This window comes from Myotis davidii, unplaced genomic scaffold, assembly GCF_000327345.1.
Source record: "Myotis davidii unplaced genomic scaffold, ASM32734v1 scaffold847, whole genome shotgun sequence".
Classification (NCBI taxonomy): Eukaryota; Metazoa; Chordata; class Mammalia; order Chiroptera; family Vespertilionidae; genus Myotis; species Myotis davidii.
Window position 1 is genome coordinate 138,482 of NW_006298049.1, and position 15,316 is coordinate 153,797.

General features: G+C 37.4%; 1 protein-coding gene across 1 annotated transcript in view; it reads right to left on the reverse strand.

Annotated features, from left to right (window-relative positions):
* Positions 1 to 2,793: 2,793 nt before the first annotated feature.
* Positions 2,794 to 15,316, reverse strand: part of L2HGDH (L-2-hydroxyglutarate dehydrogenase) — a 37,647-nt gene continuing 25,124 nt past the window's right edge. The window contains exons 8-11 of the mRNA XM_006773794.2: positions 13,114 to 13,281; positions 12,039 to 12,196; positions 10,754 to 10,885; positions 2,794 to 3,304 (exon numbers count right to left, since the gene is read on the reverse strand). Of these exons, the coding sequence (XP_006773857.1) occupies positions 3,109 to 3,304; positions 10,754 to 10,885; positions 12,039 to 12,196; positions 13,114 to 13,281 (654 nt within the window). The 3' untranslated portion in view covers positions 2,794 to 3,108. The remainder of the gene's footprint in view (positions 3,305 to 10,753; positions 10,886 to 12,038; positions 12,197 to 13,113; positions 13,282 to 15,316) is intronic.

The window sequence follows — 15,316 nt, forward strand, 5'->3', positions numbered from 1 at the left end:
CCTACTGAAAACATTTTCGAGAAGGACTTACTCAATGTTTCTACCATGTACTCTCTCTTCCTCAATTTATTTAAAGCTACAAGTGCCAGTCAGTAGCAAACCAAAGCAACACCACAGGAAACAATAAATGTCATTGTCACTCGCTTTCATGGTTCTTTGCTGTAGCTAAAGTTGGCTCTCTTACAGTCCACCTGCCGGAAAGAAGTTGGAGCAGGTACTCAGATCATTTGCCCTGTAATGACAGGCTCATGTCCAGGAGCCCAGTCCCCTGTAAGACATAACATACCAAACATGTCTTCCCAAGAACTATAATCTTTAATAAATTTCTTAAAGATTGATCTTTTGAACTCCCTTTCCTCTGCCCTCACCCCTGGAAAGCACTGTGTGTTTATAGGCTATAGACATTCTGCTATGAAACAGAAATAATGCCCCCTGGTGCTCCGAGGTATAAAGATGACACAGAGGTCAGCCAGATATTGGCACCACTATCAGATAGAAAGCCATTTTTGTAAGTTGGGAAGTGTTCCACTTTTTACCCAAAATATAAACTACTACTCTACCTCATTTCTAGATTACACATAGATACAGAAGATTTTTGTGCATTTTTAAAAGACTGGCTACTATCTAAAGCTTTGACAGTTCAAGTTCTACACACAAAAACAATTATTTGAATCAGAGTTTCAAATAAATGGAACTAAAAATTATGTTCGCAACACCAAGGCTCATTAAAATATTTTTTAATATTAATATACATTTTCTTCTCTCAGAAATACACAAAACTTTTAAATATTACATTCGTATTACACAACAAAATCCTAATGACACCAATAACTTACGTTTTACAAACAGAATAACCTACACATTCAAAACACTTTCAATAACTTTTTCACTTGTATTTTCAGGTTAGTACAGACCCATGTGGAATGAGGGTTGCTTTAATTAGGGCAGTTATTTTTGTAATTTCAGTTTTTCACAGCTTAGTGCATATGCAATCTTACTGTTGTTGAAATAGAGAATTGTAATATTTCCCATTTCTTAACAGTCTCGTTATGGAACAGAAAAACATATCCTGTGTGCTACATTTCTTGGTGGAATCAGTTGTTACGAAGAACCACTAGGGGTTGTTTCTTCTGTGAATGGTTTCTGAATGCTTTCAATATGCTTACTCCAAGTTTTGAATAATTGCCTAGTCTATTTTCCTGGATGTGTTACTTCTTGAACATGAGCAGACAGTTATGTAGGTTTTCAAATTAATGGATGAGGTAGTTCAATCAATGTAATTACAGAGGCTTGAAGTGAAAAGGAAAAAAAACCAAAAAGCTTTTCCTATCAACCAAAATGTACATACTTCTAACTCATCCATTACACATCTTTGGAGTGATAGGAGGAAAAAACAAAACAAAAGAGGGCATGATTAATCCTGAGAGAGTACATGTAAGGGAAAGGGTGAAAATATCTCACCTACATGGTTGTTCTATAATAAAAGTTTCCCCAATCAGTAGGCTGCCTTATTTTCATTTTTATATTTCTGTTTTCCAACTTTCTGAATTACAAGAATCCTTTCAATAGATACCACACACATATATGCAGTATATTATATACAGTATGGCACTGGCCAACAATTTAAAATACTCATGAAGCACACATAAATGTAAGGCACTTTTGCGGTTTACAAAAGTGAATGCCTCTAAGTTAGGTATTTTCGAAAAATGAAGAAATAGGATCCCTGAAAAACCAAGTCGGCATGAATCACTAGTGATCTTGGCCAACATCTGAGAGCCTTGGTGTAACTCAAGAGCAGAGGTAAGAGGTAAATAATTTTTAAATTACAGAGTTCTGTATATCAGTGCCAGGATTCTAAAACTGCTCTCATAAAAACCTATCAGTTCTATGTTCTTTTAGTTTCTCAACCAGAAAAAACTGACAAGTTGGCAACAACCATTCATAGTGTACTGCTGTTTAGATTTAGTGGTGACACCATACCAAGTCAGTTATAAAGAGCTGGGAATAAAAAAGACTTTGCATTTCTCTGAAAATATTATAGCTTGATAGAATTTTACTCAAACTACTTTAAAATGTGAAATTTCATGTCTATTTTAAATCAAGAATTCCCAAATACAAATATTGTTGCTCTAAATCTGAGTTTTTCTGACTTTAAAATTAAAAGATCTGGCCCTAACCGGTTTGGCTCAGTGGATACAGCATTGGCCTGCGGACCGAAGGACACATGCCTAGGTTGTGGGCTCAATCCCCAGAAGGGGGCATGCAGGAGGCAGTCGATCAATGATTCTCTCTCATCATTGATATTTCTGTCTCTTTCTCCCTCTCCCTCCTCTCTGAAATTAATAAAAATATGTTTTAAAAAAATTAAAAGTTTTGTAACCTACAATATATTATATCTTCTTGTCTATAAGAGACCAAAAAGCTTACTATAAAGCCAAAAAATTAAGGGAATAAGCAAATTTTTATGCCATCATTTGCAGAAATTCCAAAAGAGCTGAATCTCTAGATTATGGTTGGTGAGGGCAAGGTCAATTAAGAGTCAAGTCCTGGTTGGCACCGTTCAGTGGTTAGAGCACTGGCCCACACACCAATTCCTGGTCAAGAGCATGTACCTGGGTTACAGGTTCTATCCCCGGCTCAGTCGGGGTTGAATGTGGGAGGCAACCAATCAATGTGTCTCTCTCATATCCATGTTTCCTTCCTCTTTCTCTCTCTCTCTCCTCTCTCCCCCAGTCCCCTCCCTTCCACTCTCTGAAAAGCAATAGAAAAAATATCTCCACTCCCCTCCCTTCCACTCTCTGAAAAGCAATGGAAAAAATATCCTCAGATGAGAATTAACAAAACAAAAAAAAAAAAAAAGAAAAGAAAAGTCAAGGATTCAGGAAAAGGTACAACTGTACCTTTTCTCTTTATTCTCTAAGTAAAAGAACATGGACTTTAAAAAATTATTTCTCTATCAGTTTAACAATTCAGTGGTTATTAAATGAGATAACTAAAAATGCTACTTTCAAACCATTTTTTAAAAATTAAAGAATTCAATTAGTACGTTCTTGTGGATGTTGCTGAATGTGGAGATTAAAATGCGTAGCTAGCTCCTTTCATTATTTACAGTTTAAATCTTTGTTGTACTTCATCTGCAATCATTCCAGAAATTGCAAGGGACGAAGTAGCAGCAGGGGAAGGTGCATTTCTCACGTGAAGAATGCGATTTCCAATAACCCCATCTCCTCCATCAAATACAAAATCGTCTACCAGATTTCCATCTTGATCCAGAGCTTGGGCTCTTACTCCAGCTGGACCTCTGCAAAACCAAGAGTGGCAGTCAACTGACTGGAAGAAATAGGACATTTACAAGTCAGTGGTCTCAAAGTATTCTGAAAGCATTAAAGTCTTTATTCTTCTAAATGCACAATCATGTGGAAACCCATTAGGCTTGTCAGTAAACTTATATTCTCAGTCTAGCGCAGTGGTTCTCAACCTTCCTAATGCAGCGACCCTTTAATACAGTTCCTCATGTTGTGGTGACCCCCAACCATAAAATTATTTTCGTTGCTACTTCATAACTGTAATTTTGCTACTGTTATGAATTGTAATATAAATAGCTGATATGCAGGATGTATTTTCATTGCTACAAATTGAACATAATTAAAGCATAGTGATTCATCACAAAAACAATATGTAATTATATATGTGTTTTCCGATGGTCTTAGGCGACCCCTGTGAAAGGGTCGTTCGACCCCCAAAGGGGTCGCGACCCACAGGTTGAGAACCGCTGGTCTAGAGCATAATACCCACCACATAACAGTGCCAATAAATGCTTATCAAATGAATTTATGAATGGGTTAGTTATAAATACCTTTTCTTTCCAAAGTAGCAGATAAATTCATATTTAATTAGAATAAATGTATTTTTATTTAAATGTATAAAATGAATTTATTATAAATTCAATAAATTAAAATAAGGCTCTTCTGATTAATACAAAGCAATAAAAGTATGAGATATGCATGCCAATGCATTCCTAAATCCACCACAGAATTCTATTTTTGTGTTTTGTTTTGATTGTACACTATTAAACATTTATGTAGAAAAGTATCTGAAAATGGCAGCAAGTTCTTATTTTGTAGTTTATTTTAATTTTTACCAGTTTAGCCTTCAATATTGGGCTAACCTTCAATTAATTAAAGAGGTAACAAGATAAGAACAAAAATGAATTATTTTGATAGTAGGTTAAAACAGTAAGAGGCTTTACTACTAAAAGTGCTGGATTGTTTTTTTTTTTATTTATTACAAAGGGTATTACATATGTGTCCATTTTTTCCCCCCGCCCAAGACAGTCCCCTAGCCTCCCCCATCCCCCAGTGTCTTATGTCCATTGGTTATGCTTATATGCATGCATACAAGTCCTTTGGTTGATCTCACGAGCTTACAAATTACATTTTTTGTTTTCAAAATAGTTTAGAAATTTACAGATGAAATGGGAATAAAATATTTTTAGAATCCAAAAGCACCTTCATTGAATCTGCTCAAGAAAACAGTTTGAAAATACCTGCCTTATATACACCACCAAGACTCAAGAAATCAGACAATAATATTAATAAACATTTTTATTGATTCTGTGCCAACACAGATAAGCACTTGAGTAAGATATCGAGAACAATGTGGGAGCTCTGCCCTCTGAGACCTCAGCGTGGCTGAGGAGAGGTAATGATAATAATAGCTATTATTTACCAATTGCTTAGTCAGTGTTAAGAATTCTATCATTTAATCCTTGCAACAACTCTAAGAGGCTGGTAACAGTTTAGTGAAGAAACAGAGAGTGATTAAGTAGCCTGCCTGAAGTTACACAGATATCCTATTCATTTGTAGAGAAGTAAAAATAACAACAAGGTGAAAGGTTCTACAATAAAGGTAAGTAATCTGCCTTACATTTACAGGAGCCTGCAGGGAATCTGGACAAGATTTTTTTGAGCTGTAAGGATTTCCAAGTGAGAATCAGATACAACGCTTAGAACACAAGATACAGTCAGCCAGCCCTCGCCAGTGTGGTTCAGTTAGAGCATAGGCCCACGAGGTGCACATGGTTGCAGGTTTGATCCCCGGCCTCCATTGGGGAAATGTGCAGGAGGCAACAAATCAATGCATCTCTCCCATATCGATGTTTCTCTCTCTCTCTCTCTTCCCCTCACCCCCTTCCTGTAACACAAGTATTCTGTAATGGGGGTGGGGAGTCTTACGAATCCACTAAATCAAATGTTATTCAAATGTATATTTAATTTGCTTGATCTCTTCTATCAACAGACCTAAGATCATTCACCACAATTGTGGATTTGTTGTTTTCTGTTTACAGTTGTGTCAGTTTTTGTTTTCTGTACTTCATATTATGTATATGCAATAAATTTATGGTGATCCTCTTAACCTCGAATCATAATTTTTTAAAATATATTTTATTGATTTTTTACAGAGAGGAAGAGAGAGAGATAGTTAGAAACATCAATGAGAGAGAAACATCGATCAGCTGCCTCCTGCACATCTCCTACTGGGGAAGTGCCTGCAACCCAGGTACTCTCTATCTCTCTCCTTTCCTCTTAAGAACTATATTTTTAATTTCTAGAAATTCTAATTATTTGGTTTCCAAATATGCCTAAGGTTTTGCTTTTTGTTTTTGTTCTTATTCATGTTTTCAATTCCTTTTAATTCACTGAAGCATATTTACTTTATGGTTTCTAATATTACCATTACTCAAAGTTGTGGGGGTCTTATTCTGGTATTTACCCTACCTGCTTGCTCTCACTTGTGGTGTTCTGTAACTTTCGATGATGAGTTTTTGTTGAGCAGGACTTTATCTGGGGGAAAACTGTGGGGGTTGGGTTGAGGGTTTGTCCTTCCACAGAGGTTTTACATTTGCTTCTATCAGGTGCTCCAGAGTTATTGCCATCCTGGGAACACTCTTTTTTTAATGGAATTTTTAAACATGTACAAAAATAGAATGAACAGTATAATGAACTCTCATGTATGTATTACCCAGATTCAATAAATAATCAACATAGCCAATCTTGTTTTATCGATATTTCCACTCACTGCCCACCTCTCTCCACTGGATTATTTATTTATTTATAAAAATATTTTATTGATTTTTTACAGAGAGGAAGGGTGAGGGATAGAGAGTTAGAAACATCGATGAAAGAGAAACATTGATCAGGCGCCTCCTGCACGCCCCCCACTGGGGATGCGCCGCAACCAAGGCACATGCCCGTTACTGGAATCGAACCTGGGACCCTTGAGTCCGCAGGCTGACGCTCTATCCACTGAGCCAAACTGGTTCTGGCACACTGGGTTATTTAAAAGCAAATTCCAGCCCTGACTGGTTTGGCTCAGTGGATAGAGTGTCGGCCTGCAGACTGAGGGGTCCCAGGTTCTATTCCAGTCAAGGGCATGTACCGTGGTTGCGGGCACATCCCTTCCTCTCTATAAAAAATCAATAAAATATATTTTTAAAAAAGAATGAGCTTTAAAAAAATAAAAAATAAAAGCAAATTCCAGATGGCACATCATTTCACTACATTTCTTTTTCAAAGGATTCTTTTTTAAAAAATTGTATTTTTATTGATTTCAGAGAGGAAGGGAGAGGGAGAGACAGAAACATCAATGATAAGAGAGAATCATTGATCAGATGCGTCCTGCACACCCCACAATGGGGATCAATCCTGCAACCTGGGCATACGCCCTGACCGGGAATTGAACCATGACCACCTAGGTCAATGTTCAACCACTGAGCCACGCCAGCCATGCTAAAAGGATTCTTTAAAAATAATAATAATAAACGAATTATTGCTTAGTATCATCAATAGTCTTTAGTCAAATTACCTTCTCTCTCTCTCTCTCTCTCTCCCTCTCTCTCTCTCTCTCTCTTTCCCTCCCTTCCTCCCTTCCCCTTTCTCTCTCTCTTTCTCTTCCTCTTATTTAAAGTGAGAGAAGGAGTGAGAGGAAGACATAGTTTGAAGCAGGATCCGAACCAGTCTGGACCTACTTTTTAACTTAGTTTCTCAGTGTGATGTTCCTAAATTAAGCTGGGTGGTATAAATTCAAACTCCAAACAGCTGTGAGGAGAGGCCCAGGGTTCCAGATTTTTAGGAGATTCTACCCACCCCACTTTCCCCCTTCCCTCAAGACCAGGTCAGACAAAATTCCTAACACTTCCTTGGTGCCAAGGGGAATTTTTTTAAAAGACTTTCTTTTCACTGAGGGTGCGGCCCTTCAAGAGTCCCTGGATTAACCCAGGGTTCTCAGTTCCAACTTTTTACCTTTTACAGACCCAAGGCCTCCTTTCCAGCACTTGAGGGGCAATTAAAATACAAATCCCTAATGTTTTATATCTTGTTTTCTGTGGTTGATACATGAGTTTATACAATTGGAAAAATTCACTGACCACTTAAGATCTGCATTACTTTACTGTATGTAAATCACAAAGCAATTAAAAATAAAACATAGCTATATTTCTATAAAAATCAGCAAATCCTCCCCACACCTCCAGGACAGCATCAAGCACCGATTCCTCTCAGTATTTGGGTTTCCTATTTCCCCTCAGTCCTCACTCCTGGGATGCCCCTTCCTTACTTTGTCGCACTCCCAGCTATATATATTTCAAAGGATTTTTATTATATTTTCTCCAGACTCTCTTAGTGTTGGGTAGTGTGAGAGTTACCACGTTTATTAGTTTAGTGGTTCTCAACCAAGGGAGATTTTGCCCCCTAGAGGACATTTGGCGATGTCTGTAGAAATTTTTAGTTGTCTTAACAAGGAAGTACTGCTGGCATCTAGTCAGTAGAGGTCAGAGATGTTGCTGAACATCCTACAGTGAACTGGGCAGTCTCCCACAACAAAGACTTATTTGGCCCCAAATGTCAATAGTGCCAATACTAACAAACCCTGATCTAGATCACCTTTACTGCAGGAATATTTGGCTTTCACCTTTGCCTTTTACAATGACACAGTATAGTCTTTAGCTATCACTCAGGATGAAAACATCTTGCCTAAAAATTTACTCTATAATTCCCCAAATATGACATTTTTCAAAGTGAAGAGTGGGAAAAGGAGAGATCTTGGCATTTAAATCTTCATCTTTTACATCCTTGCAATATTAACAGATACAAACTGCTGTTAGATGACCATGTCCAAATTAATCACAGAGCAAGTTAAAGGACTTCAGAGCTAAAATTAAGAACCTTAGAGATCAGATTTAACAATGAGAAATTTGAATGCCTAATGCATATATATTGACAGACTGTAACTTTACATTCCAATCTCATGTTCACTGTTAAGTTACTGTCCAAGATACTCTGGCTAGGCAATGAGAAGTCAAGCCGGATGCTCATTGGTGGTTACTGCAATTTAAGAACATCATCCTGAGCTAAAAACCCCACTGAAAGTGCTGCTTCAGTTCTCTTTTACTATCCAGAACTGCTTAATATGCTTCTGTCTCAATATTACTGGTACAGCATTTATGGTTTTACTACAGTGGGTTGCATGATAAGAAAGAACTGGACTTCAGAATGTGGGAAAGTCTACTGATCATTATTATTATTATTATTTAATATTTCAGGCATATGACAAAGTACAGAGAATAATATGATGAACACCTGCTTTCTTCACAAACAGCTTAAAAAATAAAGCATTATAGATATGATAATAGCCCCTGTGGAACTCTCTGGATCCCATTCCCTTCTCTCCCCACAGGTAACCACTCTCCTGAATTAGGTGTTTACCACTATATTTGGTTTTATTTTCACATTACATGTGCAATCCATAAATAATACGTGGTACTGTATAAACTTATATAAATGGTATCAAACCTATCTTCTACAACTTCCTTTTTTATTGATAATTTCCCACATTTAATAGCTATAGGAACTGAATAAAAGGGAAGAAGTAAATGGAATTACTTTTCTATCTCCAAAGAGAAACTCATCTGTGATTGAGGTGAATTTGTCCCTAAATGCACCTGCCTACAATGCTGAATACCCTTCTCTACTACCTGCTAACGAAACTGGTAATTGAAATCAACACTCCCACAGGCAGAGACAAAGAAGTGTTCACCAAAACCCACCAGCCCCAGTCCAGTTCTAACTTATGAAATCCACTGGTCTGAACTGTTTCCCTCAGGCTTTTACAAAAGGGTGGTAATCGAATACGAACAGTGAATTCACTGCAACTGTTTATACACCTATTGTATTTTCCAAGGAATATCAATAGCAGTAACAGACACCAGATTTGACCAACTTATTTAGATATAAAACATAACAAGTTTGCTAAAGCAAACCACTGAAAACATAAAAGCCTTTATTTACAGATGAGTGAAAGAAAATAAAGCCTAGATATTTTTATCTCTTCCATTTCAGAAGGTAAGTAGAGGGGTGAGAGAGATAAGAGTAAAACATTAGCTTGGTTTTCATGGTTCTTCTAAAGATTCAAAGAGGCTGGTCTGTGAATGATATATTTGAGTCAGACTTAGACCAGGGCGTTCCCCTAAGGGAGACAGCTGACATGATGATTGCTCTCTTCCCAGATAGTCAAGCTGCTGACATTTTACACCAGTCAAGTTTTGCAGCTGTTACCGAGGCGACAGACATTTAGTTCTCTGAAGATTCATGGGATGGATTCATGGAGGAGAGTATCTTAAAGTACACTGCTGCTTAGGCCTAACAAATGGCTTATTCGGGGGAAAAGGTGAACACCATACAAATGTCACCAAAGAGAAAAGGAAACAGGCTCAGGTAGTATTTAGGACAACTTATAGATTAAGTCCAGAAAGCTTTTGACCTTTAAGAAAAACAAACGAACAAACAAAAAGAAACACACACCAAAACAATTTAAGTAATCCTTCCTTTGACTCACATTGATAGTTACTACACTACTTCCCACTTCTGTCCTGAAAGTAGAGTCGCTGAGTGGAGTAGGGTCCCCAAAAAGAAAAAAAAAAAGCAGTGGGAAAGAGGTAAGGTAAGATGCCAAGTATAGGAGTGGTTTCTGAAGCTTTTAAGAATCAAACAAAATAGAGCATTGTAATGTGTTTATTACCTAATTAGTTAATATGGTGACCCCTGATCTTATACAGAATTAAAGGAAAAGGCTTTGGAATCATAAGAGGCAGAGAGAAGACAGGGAGAGCTTAAAAATTTCAGACAAGCCCTGGATGGGATGGCTCAGTTAGTTGGGCGTCATCCTGTGCACTAAATGGTTGCCAGTTCGATTCCGGATCAGAGCACATACCTAGGTTTTGGGCTCAATCCCTGGTAAGGGGTGTGCAGGAGGCAACCAACTGATGTTTCGCTCTCACATTGATGTTTCTCTCCCCCCCCTCTCTCTCCATCCCTTTCCCTCCTTCTCTAAAAGTCAATAAAAAATCTTTTTGAAAAAATTTCAGACAAGATTATTTTTATCATGAGTGATAGCTGGACACAAAGGTGACGGTGGCATATTAATACAGATGCAATGGAGATTTCAGTTTAATGTTGTAAGGTAGTCTAGATTATTATATATGGTAGACGTAGTTCCAGCACTAAGGGACACCATGCAGCGATGCCCAACTCATGCACTGCAAAGGGAACGCAACAACTTGCTGGGAAAGAGAGAGCACACAAAGATTCAGTGGGCACACCGACTGAAAGGGAGCCTGTGAATCACCAAGTCAGACCCACCTCCCAGGTTCCCTAAAACCCTGACTGTACTTACAATCCTTATGGCTTTGTCTTACCTAAGTATATCACGGACAGTAATTTCAGGGATAAACTTCTGAAGGTGCTTCACTGTTGCACTGAGAAAACAGGCTTTATACATCTCACTGACTCCATAGGAGAAATTCTGGGACACCAGTTTAATCAAGCCACTGGAAACAGAAAATAAAATCTTTGAGAGAAAGGAATTCTTTATTACTATTAAACATCTTTACAACTATTAGATTTGGACAGGGGCATCACAAAAATCTAGGCAAAGTCAGAAAAACCACATAGTACAAGAAAATCAACTTTTGGCCACTGTAAGAAGGAAACTTCATCAAAGGAATGCCCTTCAAAAACCAAAGGTAAACACCTTTCAAAGGTAAACACCTTCGATGACCTGAGAATGCTGGCTTCAAACTAGAATTCTATAGCGCCTGCCACTAAAAGGCTTTCTGATACAAATGTTACATGCTTTCAAAACACACCTAAAAGGCATTAGCAGATCTTTACCTCAGGACATTAAAGAAGTAAGATAGATGTTTACCTTTTTTTTTTTTAAATCAGCCAGAGGTAAGATACTCTAGTAATGATTCTCAAGTGAGACTCTGTGTAGTCTATATATTTATGTATTTTTAATGGATACATGCTAGAAAACCCCATCCCAAACCTTCTGTTTCAGAATCTGTAGAAGGTGAAATTCAAGTATAACTCAAAAACCTTTCTAGTAATTTTGATGTGAAAATCTCTGGAGAGCAACACTGCTAAAATGAACCATCCCCTGCACCCCTGCACGCCCCCCCCAAAAAAAGACAACCAAAAAACAAAAACAAAAACACACAACACCTTACTGAGTTCTTACAATAAAGTAAAGATTCTGTGTCTCGGGTCAACACACTGTTAATTTTCCACCGAAGGAAACAACTTTGGTTGTCCAAAGTTTCTCCAGTGGTTTTCAAAATGATGGTGACTGGCTTGAAATCACTTTATCAAAGTAAGCCATCTACTAATTTTGAAACTTTTTTTTTTTCAAATGCAACTAGAAGGTTAGCAAAACAAAGTTTGGGTTGTCACATATGTATGTGACTGAGTCTTGGTCTTGTTATTTTTAACCAAGACTTCACCTTGGATCATCAGAATTTCCCTGAGGTAGTTAAAACATTATTCTTATTCTTCAAGGCTCTTAATTTAGATTAATAAAAAAATCAATATAATAATCACAAATGTGAGGATTTACCCAATAAGTAGAATTTCAAGAAAGACAAAATTTCCCATGTTAAAAATATAAACACACAAAGTCACTTTTTAAAGTAAAGTAGTTACCTCTTGGTAATTACATCCGTAATATCTCGGGCACTGAAGTCAAAGGGTTTGTAGCCCTCTCGTTTGAAGGCAAGAACGGCATTAGGCCCTAGCCAAATGCTGCCGTCCATCCTTGGTGTGAAGTGAACTCCTAGGAAAGGAAACCGGCTATCTGGGACCTACGGATTTAACGCAGCAAAGAACTGTGAGCCCTGTTCCATACTGCATGTTAGCATGCATGCAAATATTCAACTGGTAATATAAATCACTTTCTTCCCATGAATTTAATTTGTATTATTTTGATCCGACTGAGATATACTTTTTATTTACACGCTTCTGCCTAGGAATGCCACACCGAAAACACTGATGCTACTGACACAAATATACACTCCCATCTATTCCTCTTTCTGGGTAAAGAAAAAAAAAAGAACTGCCCTACTTCAGGTTATCCCTCTCCCTACTCTCCCACCACACCCCCAACTAGGGATGCATGTGGTTGGCAAGTAAAATCAGAGCTGCCAGAAACACACACTCATTCCTAGCACAGGCTTTTGTAAAGTCAGAATGTCCTGGGATAGAGCACATGCAATGGATGTTTTGGCAAAGTCAAAAACTCTAAGGAGACAAATATTAGTAATTCCGTCTGGTTCAACCTAGTAGTTCCATGCAGAATGAACTCTTCATTTAAAGGGCTCTGTCTTCTCCATCATGAAACTACAGAGTGGCCCTTTTTCTGCACTTATAGGTAGAACTGAGAAAGAGGGCTGGGTATCTGGGCATGCAAAAAGGGCAAGTTCTCTTATGAGTGTTCCTTCCACCAGATAGGAGGGAGAATTGGGTTATTTCTTGCTAGCTCTTCCCATGATGCACTCAAGCTTTCTGAAGACATGTACTTGTGAGCAATTTAGTATAAGTTAATGACTATGATACCAGAATAAATGTTTAGGAATTTAACCATAAGAGAAAAAGATAAAAAGCTTGCATAAAAAGCCCTTCAAAATATCTCTTAGTTCTGACCCAGGTAAAAGTTTTTGTTCCATTCCCTTTCAGCCCTGTCATCTTGAGAAGGATGAGACTGCAAAAGCATCATACCTACCGGATAAATATTTCCTTTCACAAGATAGCATTTTTCTGGCTTCAAGAGTAAGTAATCCCCCCGGAATGGTACAATTTGAGGATCGGGACTGCAGCCACTCAGCTCGGAAATACGGTCTGAGTAAAGTCCTGCACATGTCACAACATACTGACATTGAACTTCCTCTCCCTAGTGTGTAAAGAAGAACAATGATTTTTAGAAAGCAGAAAAACAGGTGATAGAAGAGACAATAAATAAGTATACAGAAAGGGGCATTTTTCTTTTTATTCCTTTTAAAAGAGGAAATTAAATGCAAGTATCAGCAACATAAATTCTTCAGCATTTAGGTGGCAGCTAGAAACTTAGGGTAGTGGTAGGCAGAGGATGTTACCTTAAATTTTGTCCTTTAATGATTCAATGGTTGACCTACCTAGTGAGGATACTTAACAAGATACTACACACAACACACATACACACACAAACACACACTTTACTACGATTATAGAACTTCTTAACTATTTGTTGCATGAAGAAGCAAACTTCCTTTAGATGTTCCCCCACCAGTTTGGCTGCCTCTGTATTTCAGACAGCTTCTCCTATCTTATCTATGAGTGATTATCCTGATAATTATCAGGTTGCTTCACACTACAACGGCAACCCACCACCAACCAATTTCTCCTTCCTGTTCAATGTCTACTTTGCAAACTGAGGCTACTTTCAAAACCCCATTCATTCAATCCACATTTACAGAGTACACACACTACAGTCAAGGTTTGCATTAACAACTAGGAGACTGCTAATCTTAGGCTGTGGTATTTCCCCATAAATTTTGTTTGTGATTATCACCTACATATTTTTAGATGAACTCTGCTAGGGTTAGCCAATTTCCTACCCTATTTCCTAAATAATTTTATTTAACCCCAATTCACCACCACACTCCAATTCCCATCTCTTTACTTATCACACAGTAAAAGCTAGCATCTCCTTGTAATTTCTTGTTCTTAGATGTCCTCCCCAGATGACCTGTTTCTGAAGCCTCAGAGTTCTCATCTGTCCTAATATTCTTTCTTTTCAGCCCCTAGTGGTTCAGCCTTATTCTATCTTTGTATGCATCCTATTTTTGCCTACCTACCAAGGTAAGCCTCTTTTCAAGATTTATTCAAGTCACACTCCTGACAAAAATTAGATGAAACTTCTTTGCAGTGAGTTCAAATTAGCTAGGCGAAACCAAATAGTTTTAAGACACTTGAAGTCAAAGGGCTATGTCAACAACAACAAAAAAACATGACTTCTTCTAAATTGGTTAATATCTTTCCTATTCATCTGGAGTTATATAGCAGAAGTACAAGAAATATTTTATGTGATATGAATCTACTAGTCCTTACTTGAAATGTCAGCAATTCTCTTATTCTTACAACATAAAATGTAGATAAGCCATACGATAAATGTAATGATAAGAGAATTTGTAGAATGGTACCAGCATTCTAATAATCTAACGGTTCTCTTTAAAAAACTCAAGGAACAGTTCCAAAGGAAGACATGATTAAAAACTGTCACAGGTCTCTGAAATCATTTTATGATATATATGAAACAATAATTACATTCACACTAATTTCATATCCAAAATGTAAATTTAGGTAAACATCAAATGATACAGCATTTGTTCAAAAATACATTTCTTTAAAAAATTAAACTATTCATCTCTATTGCTATTTCATAAGTGAAACAGACTTTTCTCCTATATGCAATCTATAAATTTTAGTTTCCAAATCCTCCCCTCAAAAGTTTTTTTTAATTCCTTTTCTTTTAACCTCATAAAAGCACAGATGTTCAATTTGGTAAGTTGACTCAAATTTTTAAATTATTATTATTATTTATTTTATTTTTTTAAATATATTTTATTGAGTTTTTACAGAGAGGAAAGGAGAGAGATAGTTAGAAACATCGATGAGGGAGAAACATCGACCAGCTGCCTCCTGCACACTCCCCACTGGGGATGTGCCCGAAACCAAGGTACATGCCCTTGACCGGAATCGAACCTGGGACCTCTCAGTCCGTAGGCCGATGCTCTATCCACTGAGCCAAACCGGTTTCGGCTTAAATTATTATTTAACTAAAGGAATATGCCAAAATAAAAGTCTACAATTATAGCAACTGTGGGTGAAATATAACCCGCTGGTATCCCATAGGCCCCTACTCATCAGCCATCATATGATGCCATACT